This window comes from Vitis riparia, chromosome 19 (assembly GCF_004353265.1).
Source record: "Vitis riparia cultivar Riparia Gloire de Montpellier isolate 1030 chromosome 19, EGFV_Vit.rip_1.0, whole genome shotgun sequence".
Taxonomy (NCBI): domain Eukaryota; kingdom Viridiplantae; phylum Streptophyta; class Magnoliopsida; order Vitales; family Vitaceae; genus Vitis; species Vitis riparia.
The window spans coordinates 22,606,238-22,625,139 of record NC_048449.1 but is presented as its reverse complement, the minus strand read 5'-3'; the positions used below and the strand labels follow the sequence as shown (position 1 = coordinate 22,625,139).

At 32.0% G+C, this 18,902-nt stretch overlaps 1 protein-coding gene and 2 long non-coding RNA genes across 5 annotated transcripts; all 3 read right to left on the bottom strand.

Moving 5' to 3' along the window:
• Nucleotides 1-1,120: 1,120 nt before the first annotated feature.
• Nucleotides 1,121-3,389, bottom strand: LOC117909311. The gene is made up of 2 exons (XR_004650331.1): nucleotides 3,089-3,389; nucleotides 1,121-1,285 (listed from the first exon to the last, which is right to left on the bottom strand). It is a non-coding gene; the product is annotated as an uncharacterized LOC117909311 (long non-coding RNA).
• Nucleotides 3,390-9,730: 6,341 nt separating this feature from the next.
• LOC117909310 lies at nucleotides 9,731-15,011 on the bottom strand. Of its 3 annotated transcripts, XR_004650329.1 has the most exons (9): nucleotides 14,926-15,011; nucleotides 14,639-14,839; nucleotides 13,426-13,690; nucleotides 13,028-13,107; nucleotides 12,874-12,941; nucleotides 12,553-12,785; nucleotides 11,741-11,948; nucleotides 10,458-10,721; nucleotides 9,731-9,820 (listed from the first exon to the last, which is right to left on the bottom strand). It is a non-coding gene; the product is annotated as an uncharacterized LOC117909310 (long non-coding RNA). The 3 variants fall into 3 exon arrangements; XR_004650330.1 differs by lacking the exon at nucleotides 10,458-10,721; XR_004650328.1 differs by lacking the exons at nucleotides 9,731-9,820; nucleotides 10,458-10,721; nucleotides 11,741-11,948 and having other exon boundaries at nucleotides 12,421-12,785.
• A 107-nt stretch (nucleotides 15,012-15,118) lies between these two features.
• Nucleotides 15,119-18,610, bottom strand: LOC117908332 (putative disease resistance protein RGA4). The gene has a single exon (XM_034821929.1). It carries the CDS (start codon nucleotides 18,575-18,577, stop codon nucleotides 15,119-15,121), a length of 3,459 nt encoding a protein of 1,152 aa, XP_034677820.1. The 5' UTR covers nucleotides 18,578-18,610.
• Between the last annotated feature and the right edge of the window lie 292 nt (nucleotides 18,611-18,902).

Below are 18,902 nucleotides of genomic sequence, written 5' to 3'. Positions count from 1 at the left end.
CCCATCTAACCCTAAAACATAATTCTCCCTTTAAAAAAAGTCCATTTTTAGTGTAATCATGAGATTTGAGAGCTTTAGGATTGTAATCTTCTTTAATAATAGTGGAAGTTCTTTTTCGTTTTCATAGATAAATGTAGGTTTTAGGCCAAACCACATAAATCGTCCTACTTTATAAGTTTTCTATTTTTGTTCTTTTATTTCTTCTCCTTATTATTGTTATTTGCTAGTGGTTTTTCCATAACATATTACGATAGCAATTAAAATAGTAGTAAAGGTATGTGCAAAGAGAAACATTTTTTCACTTTTAGCTAAGATGTACTTATTAAGAGTGATCCACCAGTAAACTTGTAATGCAGTATGATAATAAATACACTTCTTATCAATATCATAATTTTAGGTTAATAGAAGCATAAGAAATTTTCATAATATGTTTCTATAGAAACATGTTTTCATCATCATCAACATGTTTTCTTAGAAGTATGAATCTAGTAAGTGATTACAAAGGAAACACCATAAAAAAAAAACAAAAAGCAAAATAATAAAGAAAATTATAAAATTAAAATATAGACACCTAACATTGGATTCAAGTATTGAAAACAGAAACAAAGCCATTGGAAAACCAAAAAAACAATAGAAAGGATTAAAAAATATAATTGACAAAAAGCTTGGAAACAAAAATTGATGAGTTGATATTAAAGGAAAAATATGTTGTATATGACTTTTTGCAATCTATGAATAGTACATATGATGAGATGATGGACCATATCAGAATTAAAATTCTGACATTAATATAATAGTACAAAAAGAACTAGAAAATCATTATCCATTATAAAGCTAATTGTAACCATCTTTAAAAGTATAGAAAGCATAGCATTCGTATATTGTGAAATTGATCCACTCTATCTTCTTTCTTATCAAACATAGAAGTTGTTTATTTTCCCTACAAATAATCAAATAAAAATTTATTATTTGAAATCCACTATAGAAAAAGACTAACATTAGGCTTGAATAATAATTTTCAATAGTTGAAACCTTCAAGCAAACAATTTATATCAATGTTAAAAATATCATTAGAATGTGCTAGAAAGAGGATAAATATGCTTATAAATGTTTAAATAAATGTATAGAACTCCTATATAGATATATGCAATATAAGTGTTAAATTAATCAAGGTAAACATCCTCATTAGTATCATAAAAAAATTTCAGGTACAAAAACTACTGAAATACCTGATCCATGAACTCCAATTGCAAAACTTGTGATGCTTTTGTAGCTTGGTGAAGTTCTGGTACAAATAAAAACAAATATATAAATTATAAACAAATCATAGAAGTCCTTTAAAAATTGGTTGTAAAGAATAGATGATAAATATATATGATGGACAGTACATAGAAAACTAAGATATCAAAGATAGAATGATAAACTCAATCTATCTCCTATACTATACATCCATAATCTACAACTTTCAATATGAATCTCCAAAACATAATTGAAGTTTTGTAATCATCATTGTTATAGCTTTTCACTTTGGCTTGGTAGTGATTACATATAGAAAAAATATACTTATTAAATTTTTTTTTTCCAAAAAATGTTGAAACAATTGTAAAATAACTTTATTAATTTAGCGTATAAGTACCTATTAATGATTGTAAGAATGATTCAACACACAATTACCAATTCAATTTTTTTTTATAAATAAAGATAGAACAATTGTAAATACATTGGCTTGATAGTGATTACATCTATAAATATATATATATATATTTTCCAAATATGTTGAAACAATTGTAAAATAACTTTATCCATTTAGCATATAAGTACCTATTAATGATTGTAAGCAAGATTTGACACACAATTACCAATTATTTTTTTTAAACAAAGATAGAAAATGTGAATAAAGGTAACACAATAACTTTATGAAAGAGTTGCAAAATTATATATAATGCCAAATTGTTAGATTATTAAGTTAGGTAATTGCTAACATGTTGAAACTCCTTTTAAAGAGACTTCACCTTCAGGATGAGGTTCATATACTTCATTTGATGTTGTAAAAATTATAAATATATAGAACCTAGAGATATGTGAATACTCTAAGACCTTATGCTAAAAAATTTAATAGATTATGACATGCATATATATGCTAGCAAATATATTAGGGTATGAATACTATCAATAAGCACACAAATTATGGTCAAAAGAAGGAAGGAAAATGGGAATAAAGAAGATATTTTTCTCATCATAAATCCTTTAGATGCAAATGTAATGCATAGATGTCAATCAAGGATATGATATCAGTAATCCAACTGTAGTTATTGCTTGTTTTGGGAATGGTCCTCACGGAGTTCAAGTACCTTAAAAAATAAAAAGAATGATACTTTGATTACCTTGAACAAAAATATCTGAGAAGAGAATTGAGTAAATGGTTATACCAATTAAGTAGTTTATGCTTCTTATTCAACTTATTATTCTATTGCACATGAGAATAAATAAAAAAAAAATTAGTATTGCCAATAAAGTTTAAAAATTTATAAACAAATCAATTAAAAAATTATAAACAATAAAAAGATGAAAAAAAAAATGAGATATGAATCATAAACCTGAACAACGAAGGTTATATATATGGACACTATAAGGAGCTTCTAAGTTGGTGATATAGTTGAACCAACTTTTCTCATATGCTTCAAAGATGCAAAACTTGTGAGCATTTGTCTCTAGAATAGTGACTAATGGTCAAACAAGACTAAATATTGTCCTTTTGGTATTAGTCATAGTACTAAATTGATTTCAATATAATAATTGATTAAGCCCAGTATCTTTACAATCAATAATTGATTATTACAAACATGATACTAAATAATTACCAAACTTTGATTTCTTTTAACAAAAAACCTGGTTCACTATTCACTTCTAAGTGTAATCCATGAATATAATAAAGAAAGAAAAAAAAAATAGTAAAAAGAGTATTATTCATGCAAGCAAGTTCACTATTGTACAAGTAAGAAACTCTTGCTTGATTGATTACAAAAAAATAGACATGAAGTAACAAATGGAAAGAGAGCAAACCCAAAATATTTTGCAAGAGGCTCACCTCAATTAAAGAAGGCATGATTCCTCTACACAATACCCATGCGGTACCTTTTAATATAAAAGGAGTATGAGATAAACAAAAAGGTCAACTTTGAAAAATTATTGATAACTAATTTAAAAAGATAGTAGCAAGATGTCCAAACCATGTCAAATTAAATACTTCTTCTAACTTTCTAGACAAATATAGAACTTGACAATGTTCCCTACAAATAATAGCAAAGCCATTTAAGGGCATGTCAATAGTGAATAAAATTACACAATTGAGGAAAAGGTTGATTTTTTTTTTTTTATCCTTACTGAAAGTGAACTTAGGGTCCAATAGTAGTTTTAAAGAGTTGAAACTCATAGACAAACACCACTTACAAGTCTACTAAATATAATTGAAGCTTGGAAAATAGACCGTATACATAAGACATGAATCTCAAGTAATGTCCAACTAACTTCATAATTAAATTGCCAAATTACTCAAGAAAGCAATATCAAATCAATGATACTTATGCTGTTGTAAAGATTAATGGTTATTTCTCACACTCTAAAAAGAAATTTGAAAATATTAAATTATTTCAGTAATGAAACGTGTTATAAATATTAATACATGATGTTTATTAGTAGTGGCATTAGAGGTATGTTAATGGAATACTAACGATAATAGGTTGGGCATTTCACTCATGATATAATTGTTAAAAAGTTAGTGAAGTCAATTACCACGATAAAATAAGAATGATTATCATAATAGTTATAATAACAATCAAAGAATCATAACAAGATCAATTAATCACTTGAATTGAAATCCAACAAAGCACCAAAGCGAGAATTATCAAACTTTATCAACATCAAAGTTTCAGCTCCAAGGCAATTAAAGATTACCTAATATATAGTTGAACATCTATTACAAATTGTATGTCATGCAATTACCACATTGTTCTATTGTCTATAAGAACAAAAAGATAAGATTTATAAATAGAGTCCAACAATTTCTTAGAAATGGATTGTGTTGAAAATGAAAACTTGAATGATAAAGACATTATATATGAACTTTGGATAACAAGTAAAGAGGGTAGAGAAGAAAGAGTATGATGCAAGTGATGGGTGTTTACCTTAGCACTAGCCCTTGGTAGTTTGTCAATAAATAGGTTGAGCATAGACTATATTTTGCATCCTAACCATCACCATTTATGCATTAACTTGAAAGGTATCATATCTGTCATAAAATACTTGGTTTAAAAATCTTCCAAATATAAGCATGCATGGACGAAGAAGATCATTTAAGAAAACATGTCTGATTTCTCAACCTACAAAGCTGTAGTATTTTTTAGGAATGGGAAAGAGGATGCTACAAATTGCCTTCTAATAAAAATAAAGATGATGAGAAAGACTCATTTTCATCATTTTTTGTTTTTGTATTTCATGGTATTTTAATTAAAACATGAAGAATCTTGAGATTAGGAAGGTGGATAGATTGACAAGCAACTTAGTAAGATGTGCTCCTCACTCAACTTGTTGGTATCTTATTACATATGAAAAAAAAAAATCATCTCCAAATAGACTAACAATTTTTAATAAATTAAATAGAAAGTAATCAATAAAAAATCAAAATATTTTAACACATGTACATATAAGCATATAGTATATGAAAATCAAACAAGGTGATTTTTTTCTTTATATGTCTTAATTCATTTTAGAATCAAAAAATAAAATTGTAAAAAAAGTAGAACATTGTTAGAAGATTGATTGTAAAATAATTCAAAAAATAGAGCCAATAGAAACAAGATAAATATAGGATTACTGACATGAAACATATAACAAAAGACACACTTGAATTAAGGAGACTATGTGTGGTTTATTAATCAATCATGCTCAGGCCAATCTTCACTTTTTCCTTTTGGCATTCTTAATAAGTGGCAAGAGTAGTAGATTATGAGTTTCTATAGAGTGCTCATGGGTTCCTTCTAGTAGTGATTTTAATTCAGGGCATTCAGCAATTTGAAGTTGCCTATCTAGTCTAATAAAGTTGCAAAACCATAATACTTATACTTCTTAGAATTTCCAAAATGGTTACATGTTGAAACCCCAATTGTATTGACAGCTTCTAAAGCTTCAAGGGTAGTGAGGCACTAAAGCACTTGAGTTGAATACTTTATGCTATCACACTTCTAAATTTTCAACAACTTAGAGAGAAGTTAAGTGTGGCAGCAACTAAGAGAGGCATTGGTCCATGAAAAATCCTCACTTTCCTCTTTTGCTTTAACTTGGCAACAAGTACATTTGCAATAAAATAATTAATACATATGACAAGTAAACAACATTATAGAAAATAGAGTATAATGCTCTTAACACATTGATAGTAAAATAACAATACAACGTTCAAAATAGGAAACATGTTAGAATTGCAAGCAATACACCTGATTTGAAAGAAAACAAAAATTTTGAATGCTACTAAATTCTTTAGCCATGTAGTAGATATGAATTTCTTAGACACGAGAAATGTTTGTGCCAAGGGATAATCACAAGATTCTTGAGTAAGACAAAATATGTTATAAAATAGTAGTTCAGTCAACCCTAACATTTTCCCAACCTCTTACAATGCAAGACTTAAAGTAATATCATCAGTTTGGTCTTTAATTACTAATTAATTGAGGATGCAAACTTTTCAAATTAATCATCTAAGTCCTTTTTTATCTATATGCTAATACATACAAAAATTACCATATAGAATGTAAACAGAGCATATTGATAAAAACAAAACCATAACAAATTAGAAGAAAGATTGGGATTTCAAACCTGAACTAACTCTATATTAGTCCAATCTTCACCAAATATCAATATCTAGAACTAAAGATTATTAGGCCAATCTTCACCTATTTCCCTTTTAAGTCTTTCTAATATACATGGATGATAAAAAATCACAAGTGTCTGTAGGGATATGAAGGAACCAATCTCTTGTGACAATGATGTGAATCCGAGGTAGCTGTTAATTTTAGTGTATGTAAGTGAAGTAAGAATGCTTATCAAATCTAGTATTGTTGCCAAAATGGAGAAGTCTTAAATTGTGGGTGTCAACAGAGGTTTGGGTGAACCATCTAGTTTGAAAGTGATGTCAATTCAAGACAACAATTTGAAAGCCCAAAGTGGTATCAGAATACTACCACAGAGTTCCTTACTTTCCAATTACTTTTGAGAAGTTGTTGAAACCACGTCATTATTCGGTTTTGCTTTGACCTGAAAACAATTATATCTTCAATAAAATAATTACTCTAATAAAGCTCTTGAACATATAGAATGCAAACATGAAGTAACAAGAGGATACATTGACCATAACCATTAAAGTAAAAGCACTAAAAACTTATGTAGTCTTCAAGAGGAGTGAGGGGGTTAGAATTGAAAACATCATACCTGAATTTAATAGAAACCAAAAGTTCTAAGCATAATCAGATGACTTAGCCATCTTGAAAATGTGAATAAATGCAAGCTTTTTAAGAAAGGTGATATCTACAAGAAAATATTACAATCAAATCAAGTTGTTTCCTAAACTCGAGAATGAAAAAAAACTTAAAAAATTACGGTGGAAGTTCGCATTAGCTGCATAAACATATATAAACACAGAGCAAAGGGAAGGAAAGCAATGTAAAACTTTTCCTTTCATGTGTATTGATGGATGAGAATCAGGTAAAAAAAATACAACATTCTTATAACATTGACCACAAAGTAATATAAAAAAAACGAAGTTATTGAAAGCAAGAAGAGGGTTTGGATCATGAACTTGAAGTACATTATAGATGGCATTATCAAAGATCTCTTCAATTCTTCATGAATTAGCAACAAATATCTAGTCAATATCGGGAACATGGGAATGTCGAGGGCACATACTTCTAGCAATGATTTATATTCAAGGTAGATAATGACTTGGAGCTCATTAAGAGTTCTGAAGTTGCCATGGAAGAGACAACTCAAGCTTTTAAGTCCTTAGGATTATCCTTACTGTGTATTAAATGAAGCTTTTTTCGATATTTATTGTAAGGTCTCCATAGTGATGAAATGTAGAATTTGTTGATATAGAGACCTAGTTTATAGAAACCCTCAATTCCACTATTCAAGGAAGGTTGTGCCCAAGCCCCACAATCATCCATTTTTGCATTGATTTGAGAACATTATATCTGCAGTAAAATTGCTAGCTGACAATATTTTGAAACATGAAGAATGCCAATACAAAATAACTTGAACAAAATAGTTCTTATGCTACCTACTGATTAACACAATAACAAGCATGATTTCAAGGGAAAAGAAATAGCTAAATTATGATACATAACAATAGAGAGCACTGACATAATAGGTTTGTTTTAGTGATATTTTTAAAAAATAATTAATAGAACAGTTGATACACACAAAGCAAATACAAGGGAAGTAGTTAAGAAATTTTCTGCTCTACAAGTTGCATCTTTCTCAATCCAGTTACCGTCTTATCATATAAAAAAAATTAAGAAATATAATCACAACATGTATGATGCTCTCAATAAACAAATAGCAGGCAGAGATGACTTAAAATACAAGGCAAAAATGTTTTTTGCTTTAGCCATCTAGTAGATATGAATTTCTAGGCCATAAGAAAATTTTAGGTCAATCTAAAACTTTTTATTGTGATTTTAATTGGAGGAATGGAAGAATGCAGGAACTCGTTTTAAGATGGACCAAAGAATAATCACAAACTTCTAAAGTGCAGTTAAATTTTCCAAAAAAAAATAATTAATTCAACTTTTGAATGTAAAATTTAAATTGATTTGAAGACAAAAAAAATATTCAAACTTACTTGTTTAAGCATTTTATCAAATGGATAAGGTGTGAACATAAAAAAAAATATATATATATATATTAGTTTTGTTTTATATGCTAATGTAATTGCAATAAACTTTTGTTCAACGACATGGATGCTATTATTTTAGGAACAGTGTGCTTAATGACCCTCAAGAATTTTTTGCCCTTACTTGTAAATAGACTAATAATGTCTTATTTCATTTAATCTAGTTCTTTATTCCATTCTCTACAAGAAATTTTAGCCCTTATTAATAAATGAATGGAATATTGCATGGGTGTAGAAAAAAATAAAAATGGTTTGACGCTTATCTTGTTGAAACCAAAAATTTATGAACCTCAAGATCATCTGAGACATTAGTTATCCTAGAGAATTCTCTTTTAATCACCATGACAAATAAGGTGCACTAGTAATGGTATAGAAATAGTGATAAGAAAAACAAAAAAATCTAAAATTCTACATTAGAAACAGGGTCCTCATATGTGGCCAATCTTCATTCGATATCTTTTGATATATTGAGAATGCTCCATTAGTTTCTTTTCAACTTGTCATGGTGTAAGTAGTTCCGAGGATTGCTTATGAGGTGGAAGCAAATTAATGAGAAATGATTTCAAGTGTGAGAAAATCAAGGCTATGCTTAAATGAGAAAAACACCTAAGAGGGGGGTGAATTGGATTTTTCAAAAACTTTTTTAACACAACAAATTCAAGCACAATATAATAAAAAATAAAGAGATAGAGTTAGAGATTTTAAATTTGGATTTTATAGTGGTTCGGCATTTCCTTGCCTACGTCCACTCTCCTAAATCTCATAACCAAGTGAGGGTTCCACTAACTTGAAGCTTCAACACAGCTTTCAATATCCTTTACACTTGGATTCTGGCTCCAATGAACTCTTACATAATCTCTTCAAGATTCAAACCTCTTGAAGGCTTTAACACTTAATTTTTACAAGAATGAATGCCTCAACCTAGCTCAATGATAGCTCAAATATAAATCAAAGCTAGGATGACTCACAAAGGTGCACTAAAAGATATGCAAGTGAGGATTTAATGCACTAAGAAAGAAATGAGAGCTTTTAAGGCAAGAACAAGTGTGTATACAATTGATTGCAAATGTTCTCTATGTCATAAATAAAGTGGAGCTCTCAATTTATAGGTTTCTAAGCTCAGGAGCCAAAAAGAGCAAAAAACAGCCTTAATCGGTCAAGTTGGGGGTCGACCAGTTCACTAGATGTTGGAGCATTTAATGCTTTGGTAGGTTACTGTTGCCTCGATCGGACCTCGACCAGAGGTTGATTAGGAAGGAAAGTACCTCGACCGAGGAGGGAAGGTTACTGGATGAGAGAGAGTGTTTTTGACACTCCTCGATCAGATCTTGGCCGGACAAGGGCAACCGATCGACTGGTTCCCTAGTTGGTTGAGCTGGTTGGCCTGTGCCTCGACCGGTTCACCCTTTTGGCCCCGAAAACCTATATTTTTCAATTCTTTTCCTTTCTAACACTTAGGCAAGGTCTTTAGGTAAATTAATATGCCAATTTTGAAATGTTTTGCCTAAGGTACATTTGATAAAACTCGGGTTTTAATGAAATCGTAATTTTAAGGAATAAACAGAGTTTTCAAATATGCATGAAAAGATATGTAAAACCTAAGTGCACCCATGTATTCATCTTACATTTGTTTCCTATGATCAAAATTCTTCCAAAAGTCTCGATCTTATATCCATTTGGTCCTTTGATGAATTTCCAAATTTATACCTAAGATTCTTTACCATTCAAACCAATTAGTCACTTAACCATGATTTGTTATCATCAAAACCTGATTAGGATGGGCTAACAAAGTGCTTAAATGTTTCTTTGGGCTTCTCTGTATAAAAGCATGCCTTGTGTTATTGATGATCACAAGTCGGGTCTTCTCGCCCAAAATGCCTGCATGCAGCAACAATCTCAATAGTGAGGAACACATAAGCTAGTGTTTATATTGTTGTGGGCATGTAGATAGGTGATATGAGTTTACCTTTTCAATCTGTGAGCCAATTCTACTAGGAAGACCTTATCTTGGTCTTCCCAAATTATTAAGATAGGTTGCATAACAAGTAAAGGCAATTTGTAACATAACAAAAATGATATAAGGATAATTAGTGGATTGTAAACTGGATGAATCAAAATTCAACCTGTGAGATCTTGGGTAGCTCTAAAAGTTTCTGGTCTTTAGGAATAGCTTAGATCAAATCTTTATTCTCTTATACAAATTCTATGCACATTAGCTGCCAGTCTTTTGTCTGTATAAGAAAACAAATCTATCAAATAACCAATAATAATAATAATAATAAACTTGAATTTTAATCACTCAATTGTGATCAAATTTTGTGAACCGTTAAAAAAAACATTTTGAATTATTCTAAAAAAAAACACCAAAGGAAATGTGATATCCAAAGAACTTGAATGAAATTATTGAGAAAGCAAAAAAATGTAATATCTAAAGAAAATGAACATAAATAATTTCATATAGATATTGAATAAAAATAAAGTCATAAGAAAATGCGAAGAAATGAGAATTCCATACTTGAAATGGTTCTCCTTATTGACAGAATCTTCACCAAGTATGGCCTTTGTATTCTTGGGAAAGTATTCACCTGTTTCCCTTTGGTATCTTGCGAGTAGGTGCATATAATGAAAGATTTTCTATGTGGAACACATCTCTTCCGAAGTGATGTCGATTCAGTGCAATCACCAATAGGAAGGTCTATAAGTGAGTTAAAGCTACCTTTCGAGTGCAGTAATGTTGCAAAACAAGAGTAGTGTTCAATTTGAGTTTGGATTATATCATCTGTGCATCCAATAGATAGAGACTTCAATGAAGAAGTAGAGACAAAGCATTAATTGACATAGCACCTCAGCTCACTAAGAGATGTGAGGTCGTCTATCTAATTTGATGAAACTACTAAACTAAAACATTTAAGTTATGTTTGGTTCCCTAAAAGTATTAAGAAAAAAAATATGTTAAGGAAAATGATTTTCTCATATTTGGTTGTCTTTTGAAAATAACCAAAGAAAATCAAATATAATTAAAATTAATTAGAAATTTACACATTTTTCAAATGATTTAATCTTTATATTGAAGAGTTAAAAAAAAGTGAAGTGAGTTTGAAGTAGCATACAAAAATAATTTATTGACTTTCACTTTTTTTTCCTTCCACTTTTCCTCTCTATTTTGTTTTCCTCACATTTTCCCTCAAATTTTCTAAGAACCAAACAGAGCTTAAATGATTTTTTTAAGAATATTTGGAACAGTGACATGATAAAGCAAACCCCACACTCATTATCAACAGAAGCTGCTAAACTACAAGTCTACAACATAGATGAAGTGTTGAATTCATTAACACTATTCTCTATTTTGCATTTACTCGACAATTATTGCTCTAATAAAACATTTATACTACATTAATGGCTAAATGTAAAAGAGAGCAAAATTTCTTTTGTATCAGGCATCTAGTAAATACGAATGTTTGGACCATGTGAAATTTTCAAGCCAACCTAAAGTCGTTTCCTTTTGGGATCCTTTGGCCATTAAGTCAATGGTAAGCTTCTTAAGAAAGGAAGACTCTATGACCAATACTATTTATATTAGAGCTCAGTATTTCCTCAAACTCTTAGAATGCAAAACACTTACAGTAAAATAATTTGAAGATGTAAAAATTTTCAAACTCAACTAAAGTAAGCATTTAATCAAACAAGTAAGGCACAAATACAAAGAACTACTAAAACAAATGAAAACAGAGCATTTTAAAAGTAAGATAATGAAAATGAAGTCATAGAAAATGAGAAGAAAAGTTAGGGATTTCGGACCTGAAAGGCATTCTGTATCAGTTCAATCTTCATGGATGTATGATATCAATTTGTGGGATATGAGAAATCTTTGGTTAGTCTTCACTTTTCCTTTCAGTAGCTTTCCTCTAAGTGTGAATAGATGCAAATTGTTTAGTGTCTGCAGGCTTTTGAGGGAACATATCTTCTGGCAGGGATGTCAATTCAGGTTAGCCATGAATTCCAAGTTCTGTAAGAGAGGTGATGGCATCTATCAAGTGCAGTAATATTCCAAACATAAAACAACATTTAAGATTGAGAGTTGTCATATCAGACCTTAGTTTATTCTCAAACTCTTAGAATGTAGAACTCCAAGTAAAATGATTAGTTTAGTGCACAACATTACAATTTGTTGAAAATCTGGAAAATAATTTCAAAGTTCTTGATGTGAGCATTTAAACAAACATATGAGGTTCCAATATAAAAAAAACTTTTGCTTAACGACATGGATGCTATTATTTTAGGAAAAATGTGCTTGATGGCCCTCAACAATTTTTGGCCCTTACTTGTAAATAGAATAATAATGTCCTATTTTCATGTAATTTAGTTCCTTATTCTATTCTCTACAAGAAATTTTAGCCCTTGTTAATAGATGACTAGAATATTGCATGGGTGTAAAAAAAAATAAAAATAGTTGGCACCTATCTTGTGGAAACCAAAAATTTATGAACCTCAAGATCACTTGAGACACTAGTTATCCTAGGGAATTCCCTTTTAATCATCTTGACAAATAAGGTGCACTGGTAATAGTATAGGAATAGTGATAGGAAAAACACAAAAATCTAAAATTTGACCTTGGAATAGGGTCTTCATATGTGGCCACCCTTCCTTCGATATATTCTAATATATTGAGAATGTTGCATTAGTTCCTTTTAACTTCGTCATGGTGTGAGTGGTTCTAGGTGTTTCTTAGGAGGTGGAAGCAAATCAATGATAAAGGATTTCAAGTGCTTAAATATTTCCTTGGGCTTCTCTATAATAAAAGTATTTTCTATGATCACAAGTTGGACCTCCTTGCCTGAAATGCCTGCACGCAATAACAATTTCAATAGTGAGAAAGACATGAGCTAGTGTTTGTATTGTTGTAGGCATGTAGGCAGGTGATACAAGTTTACCTTTTCAATTTGTGAGCCAGTTCTACTAGGAATACCTTATCTTGGTCTCCCCAAATTATTAAGGTAGGCTGCATAACAAGTAAAGGCAAATTGCAACTCAAAGATGATATAAGTAGAATTAATGGATTATAATCTGGATGAATCCGAATTCAACCTGTGGGATCTTGGATGGCTCTGAAAGTTTCCGATCTTTAGGAATATCTTGGATCAAATCTTTCTTCTCTTCTACAAACTCTATGCACATTACTTGTTAGTCTTATTTTTGTATTAGCAAACGAATATATCAAATAACTACTAATGATAATAAGAATAAACTTGAATTTTAATCACTCAACTATGATCAAATTTTGTGAATAGTTAAAAATGACATTTTGAAATTATTCTAAAAAGAAAAAACCCCCAAAGAAAATGTGATATCCAAACAACTTACTTGAATGAAATTATTAAGCAAGCAGGAAAATATAATATCTAAAGAAAATGAACTTAAATAATTTCAAATGGATATTGAATAAAAATGAAGTCATCAGAAAATGAGAAGGGAGGATTTCATACTTGAAATGGTTCTCCTTACTGATGAAACCTTCACCAAGTGTGGCCCTCTGTATTCTTGGGCAAGTATTCACCTATTTCCTTTTGGTATCTTGCAAGTAGGTGCATTTAATGAAAGATTTTCCATGTGGAACACATCTCTTCCAAGGTGATGTCAATTCAATGCAGTCACCAATAGATAGGTCTATAAGTGAGTTCAAGTTGCCTTTCCAGTGTAGTAATGTTGCAAAACAAGAGCAGTGTTCAATATGAGTTTGGATCATATCATCTGTGCACCCAATAGACAGGCTTCAATGAAGAAGTAGAGACAAAACATTAACTAACATAGCACCTCAGCTGAATAAGAGATGTGAGGTTGTCTATCTAATTTGATGAAGCTACTAAACTAAACTAGAACATTTAGGTTATGTTTGGTTCCCGAAAAGTACTAAGAAAATAATGTTAAGGAAAATGATTTTCTCAAGTTTAATTGTCCTATGGAAAATACCAAAAAAAAAACAAATATAATTAAGATTAATTAGAAATTTATACATTTTCAAATTATTTAATTTTTAAATCAAAGAGTTAAAAAAGTGAAATGAGTTTAAAGTATAATATAAAAATAATTTATTGACTTCCACTTTTTTTTTTCCTTCCATTTTTTCTCTCTATTTTTTCCCTCAAATTTTCAAGAAACCAAACAAAGCCTTGATGATTTTTTTAAGAATATTTGGAATGGTAACATGATAAACCCAACCCCATACTCTTTATCAAACAAAAGCTGCTAAACTGCAACATAGATGAAGTACTGAATTCATTAACACCATTTTCTATTTTGCATTTGTTTGGCAATTATTTCTCTAATAAAAAAGTTACATTAATGGCTAAATTTAAACTACTTTTTGTATCAGGCGTCTAGTAAATACAAATTTTTGGACCATGTGAAATCTTCAAGCCAATCCAAAGTTGTCTCCTTTCGGGAACCTTTGGGCATTAGGCAATGGTAAGCTTCTTAGGAACGGTGGACTCTACTAGTTATATTAGAGCTCAGTATTTCCTCAAACTCTTAGAATGCAAAACACTTAGAATAAAATAATTTGAAGATGTAAGCATTTAATCAAACAAGTAAGGCACAAATACAAAGAACTACCAAAACAAATGAAAACAGAGCATTTTAAAAGTAAGATAATGAAAATGAAGTCATAGAAAATGAGAAGAAAATTTAGGGATTTCGGACCTGAAAGGCATTTTGTATCAGTTCAATCTTCATGGATGCATGATATCAATTTGTGGCATATGAGCAATCTTGGGTTAGTCTTCACCTTTCCTTTCAGCATCTTTCTGTGAACAGATGCAGATTATTTAGTGTCTGCAGGTTTTTGAGGGAACATATATTCTGACAGTGACGTCGATTCAGGGCAGCCACGATTTCCAAGCTCTGTAAGTGAGGTGAGGGTATGTATCAAGTGTAGTAACGTTCCAAACACAAAACAACGTTTAAGATTGAGAGTTATCATATCAGACCTCAGTATTTCCTCAAACTCTTAGAATGTACAACTCCAAGTAAAATGGTTAGTTTAGTGCACATCATCGGAAAGCGTGTCTAAGCTGGAAAAAAATTTCAAAATTATTAATGTGAGCAGTAAAAACAAACATATGAGGTGCCAGGGATACAATGAAAACATAATAATAAAATGAAAATATAGCATTCTGATTCTTAAATAATAAAAATGGGAAGAAAGGTTAGGGATTTCGGACCTACCTTCATTAGCATATAGGAATCACTGTTGAAACAAACATCTGGGATATGAGCAATCTTGTCCCGGTCTTTACCTGTTTCCTTGTTGTATCTTTCCTCTAGGTGTGGATAATTACAGAAATAAAATGTCTGCAGTTTTTTAAGGGAATAGATCTCTTCTGGCAGTGATGTCAATTCAGAGCGGTCATAAATAAGAAGTTCCGTAAGCGAGGAAAGGCTGCCCATCCAGTGTAGTAATGTTGCCAAACCAGAGCACTTAACAATATAGAGAGTTTCGAGAGTGGAAACATATTGAAGCGGCTCCTCTGGGAGAGATATCATATCATCAATCTCGCATATACTCAGAGACTTCAATGAAGAAGAAGCAGAGACAAACATGAACTGCCTCAGTACCTCTGCTCTGAATCCACGCAGCCTTAGTTCCTCAAGACGAGGTAATGATGCCGCATTGAAGGATGCCAAGTTAGGGCATTTTATGATCTCTAATTCAGAAAGAGAAGGAGAAGAATGCAGTTCCAAGGATGCCAAGTTATGGCAATCGATGATCTCTAATTCAGAAAGAGAAGGAGAAGAATGCAGTTCCAAGGATGCCAAGTTATGGCAATCGATGATCTCTAATTGAGAAAGACAAGGAGAAGAATGCAGTTCCAAGGATGCCAAGTTAGGGCAATTTCTGATCACTAATTGAGAAAGACGAAGAGATGACGGCAGTTCCAAGGATGCCAAGTTATGGCAATTTCTGATCTCTAATTGAGAAAGAGAAGGAGAAGAATGAAGTTCCAAGGATGCCAAACCAGAGCATTCATAAATATATAACTTCGAAAGATGAGAAAATGAAGGACCTTCCTCTGCTAGTAAGTCCATCCTCCACAATTCCTTCAACTTTGGCATGTAAGAGAGTTGGAGCGATTCAAGAGATGGGAAGAGTGGCGTTGTTAATGAACCCTCCTTTAACTCCACCGCTTCTTTCATATCATCAAGATTCAAAGACTTGAGAGAAGGGAGTTGAGAAAAGGGTGGCAGAATTTTGCATCTTGAACATCCCGAAATTTCAATTTTAATTAGGTAGGGAAACAGGGAACCCAACCCATCATTCATCATCCAACTTGGAAACTCCGTACCTCCATAACCTTTTATAAAGATATCCTTTAGGTGTTGGTGTGGTTGAAGGCCTTCCATCACTGACTTATCACCCTCATACCCCCCATCTTGGCCCCACCGATTCCATTGCAATCTCAAGGACTGAAGATGTTTTCCTTTCAAAATTTCTCCCCTGGATACCAGTTCAACATCCCTCACGTTTTGAAGATTACTTATGCATAACCCTCCTCTTAGTTGGTTAAGGCCTTTCAATTCACTCAAGCTACCAATTTTGTGATTCCTTAACCCTATGTCATTCCCAACCACAAACAATGGTAGACTTTGAAGTAAAGTCAACTTGCCGATTACATGTGGCATATGAGTCAAGTCATCACATCCACTATTCTCCAAGTGTCTAAGATTGATCAATTCTCCTATATTCTTTGAAATTCTTTTTAAACTCCAACACCTTATGAGTTTTAGTGTTTGCAAATTCTTTAACCTTGTAATAGCATTTGGAAGTACCTTAAAATCATTGTAGGAAAGATCAAGATACCTTAAATGACTCAATTTGCCTAAACACTTTGGCACCTTCTCTACACCCATACGACTTAAACTCAATGCACGTAAACACATAAAACTCGGAAAAAAGGAATTTACAATTGTACTATCCTTAAAAAAATGTTCACCAAGGTTTAGAAAGGTCCTTATGGGTTTTCCCTTTAGAGCCTTTATCATAGGATTTACCTCTTCAAACAATGATACATGACGAACTTCTTCTGGAATGTTATTTACATCACTTCTTAAAATAAGGATCTCAGATCGTACAATTGATTGTGCAAGATCATGTATAAGGTCATGCATTTTATACATTAATGTATTAGTAAAAGGATTGGTTCTCACCTTCTCCAACAATGACCTTGACAATAATTCCTCAAAATATTGATCCCCTATATCCTCTAATTGCTTATTATTATCATTTGAAGATTGAATATAACCTTGTGCTATCCATAGTTGTACCACCAACTTTTTCTCAATCTCATAGTCTTTTGGAAATAAAGCACAATATGTAAAACATTGTCTCAAATGAGTTGACAAATTATCATAACTTAATTTCAGCACCCCTTGAACATTCTCATTTTCATCTCCAAGTGACAGCAAATTTTTATTGTTTCTAATAGACGACCACTGCCCCGGTTCTCTTTTAGACTGCAATATCATTGCTAAAGACTTAATAACGAGAGGAACTCCCTTGCACATTTTTGCAATTTCTTCTCCAATTTCTACAATTTCTGGCTCCAAAATCTCCTGTTCTCTAAATGCAAATTTTGAAAATAAAGCCCAAGACTCCTTTTCTCCTAGACCTTTCAAACTAACGGGAGACTTATCTTCCATAATGGATGCAACATTAAGTTTTCGGGTGGTTACTATAATTTTACTACCTTTAGCACCAACCATCAACAATTTTTTCACTTCATACCATTTTCCCGGATTTTCGTTCCAAACATCATCAAGTACTAACAAGTACTTCTTTTGACTTATTTTTTCGTGAAGCTTGTCTTTCAAACCATTCAAGGTCAGACTCTCCACATTCCGAACTCCCATAGATTTTAAAATCTTTTTGACCCACAGTTTGACGTCAAGACCATCACCAGAATCATCAGAAATGCAAACCCATGTCTTATGCTTAAAATGTTTTACTCTTTGGTCATTGTATACCAATTGAGTGAGGGTGGTCTTACCCAATCCCCCAAAGCCAACAATGGCAACAACGGAAAGAATTTCTTCATTGTTAGATGACAGCTTCCTTATTATCTCCTCTTTGTTTTCTTCTCTTCCTACAATTTCAGACGGCAACAAGAATGAGTGGGTTTCTCTCCCACTATTCTCTTCCCGTGTGTGTATTACTATGTCCCGTGGAGTCAGATTTAACATGGGGATTTCTTTTGCAATATCATCTATCCTTTCTTTGATATCCTTGAGTCTATGACTCATGTTTAAACGAAAAGCAACTTGATTTTCAGATGAGAAGAAGTCACTGACCTGCCTTGCCAATCCTCCTCGCTGAAGATAATGGGTTGCATAGTCATCCAGCAAGTCATCTGCGTCATAAACAACACCTCTGAACCTCCGGACCCAATCTTTGACTGCACGATTGCTCTGCTGCTGCTGCTTCTCCTCAACATCCAAAAGCACAGCCTTGATGGTGCCCAGTTTCCCATTGAGCTTGGTCATCTCCTTTGAAACACCATACATGGATCCAATTTCTTGAAACGCCTTGGACCCCAACTTGCTCAAAATGTGCTCCACAACACCGAATGGAATTTGATCAGCCATTTCGGAACAACTCAAAGTTGCAGAAAGCCAAGAAAATACAGCACGTACAAGATGAGAAGCTGAGGGAATTGTGAGAGAATAGGGAACGAAGTAAGAGATATCTTTATAGGGGTGGATGGGATGGGATGGGCCAAGTCACATGGGTACTGGCTGATATTATGGATTCGGTGGACAAGTCAACACGCTGCAATTAAAGGTACTGAAGGTAGTCAATATAAAATTGATGTACCATTTATGCTCCTGTACTTCTTTCATTTTATTTTGTTTTCGTAACATTCAGTTACTTTTGGATCCGAAATTTGGAAAAATCCTAAGGTTAGGTTTG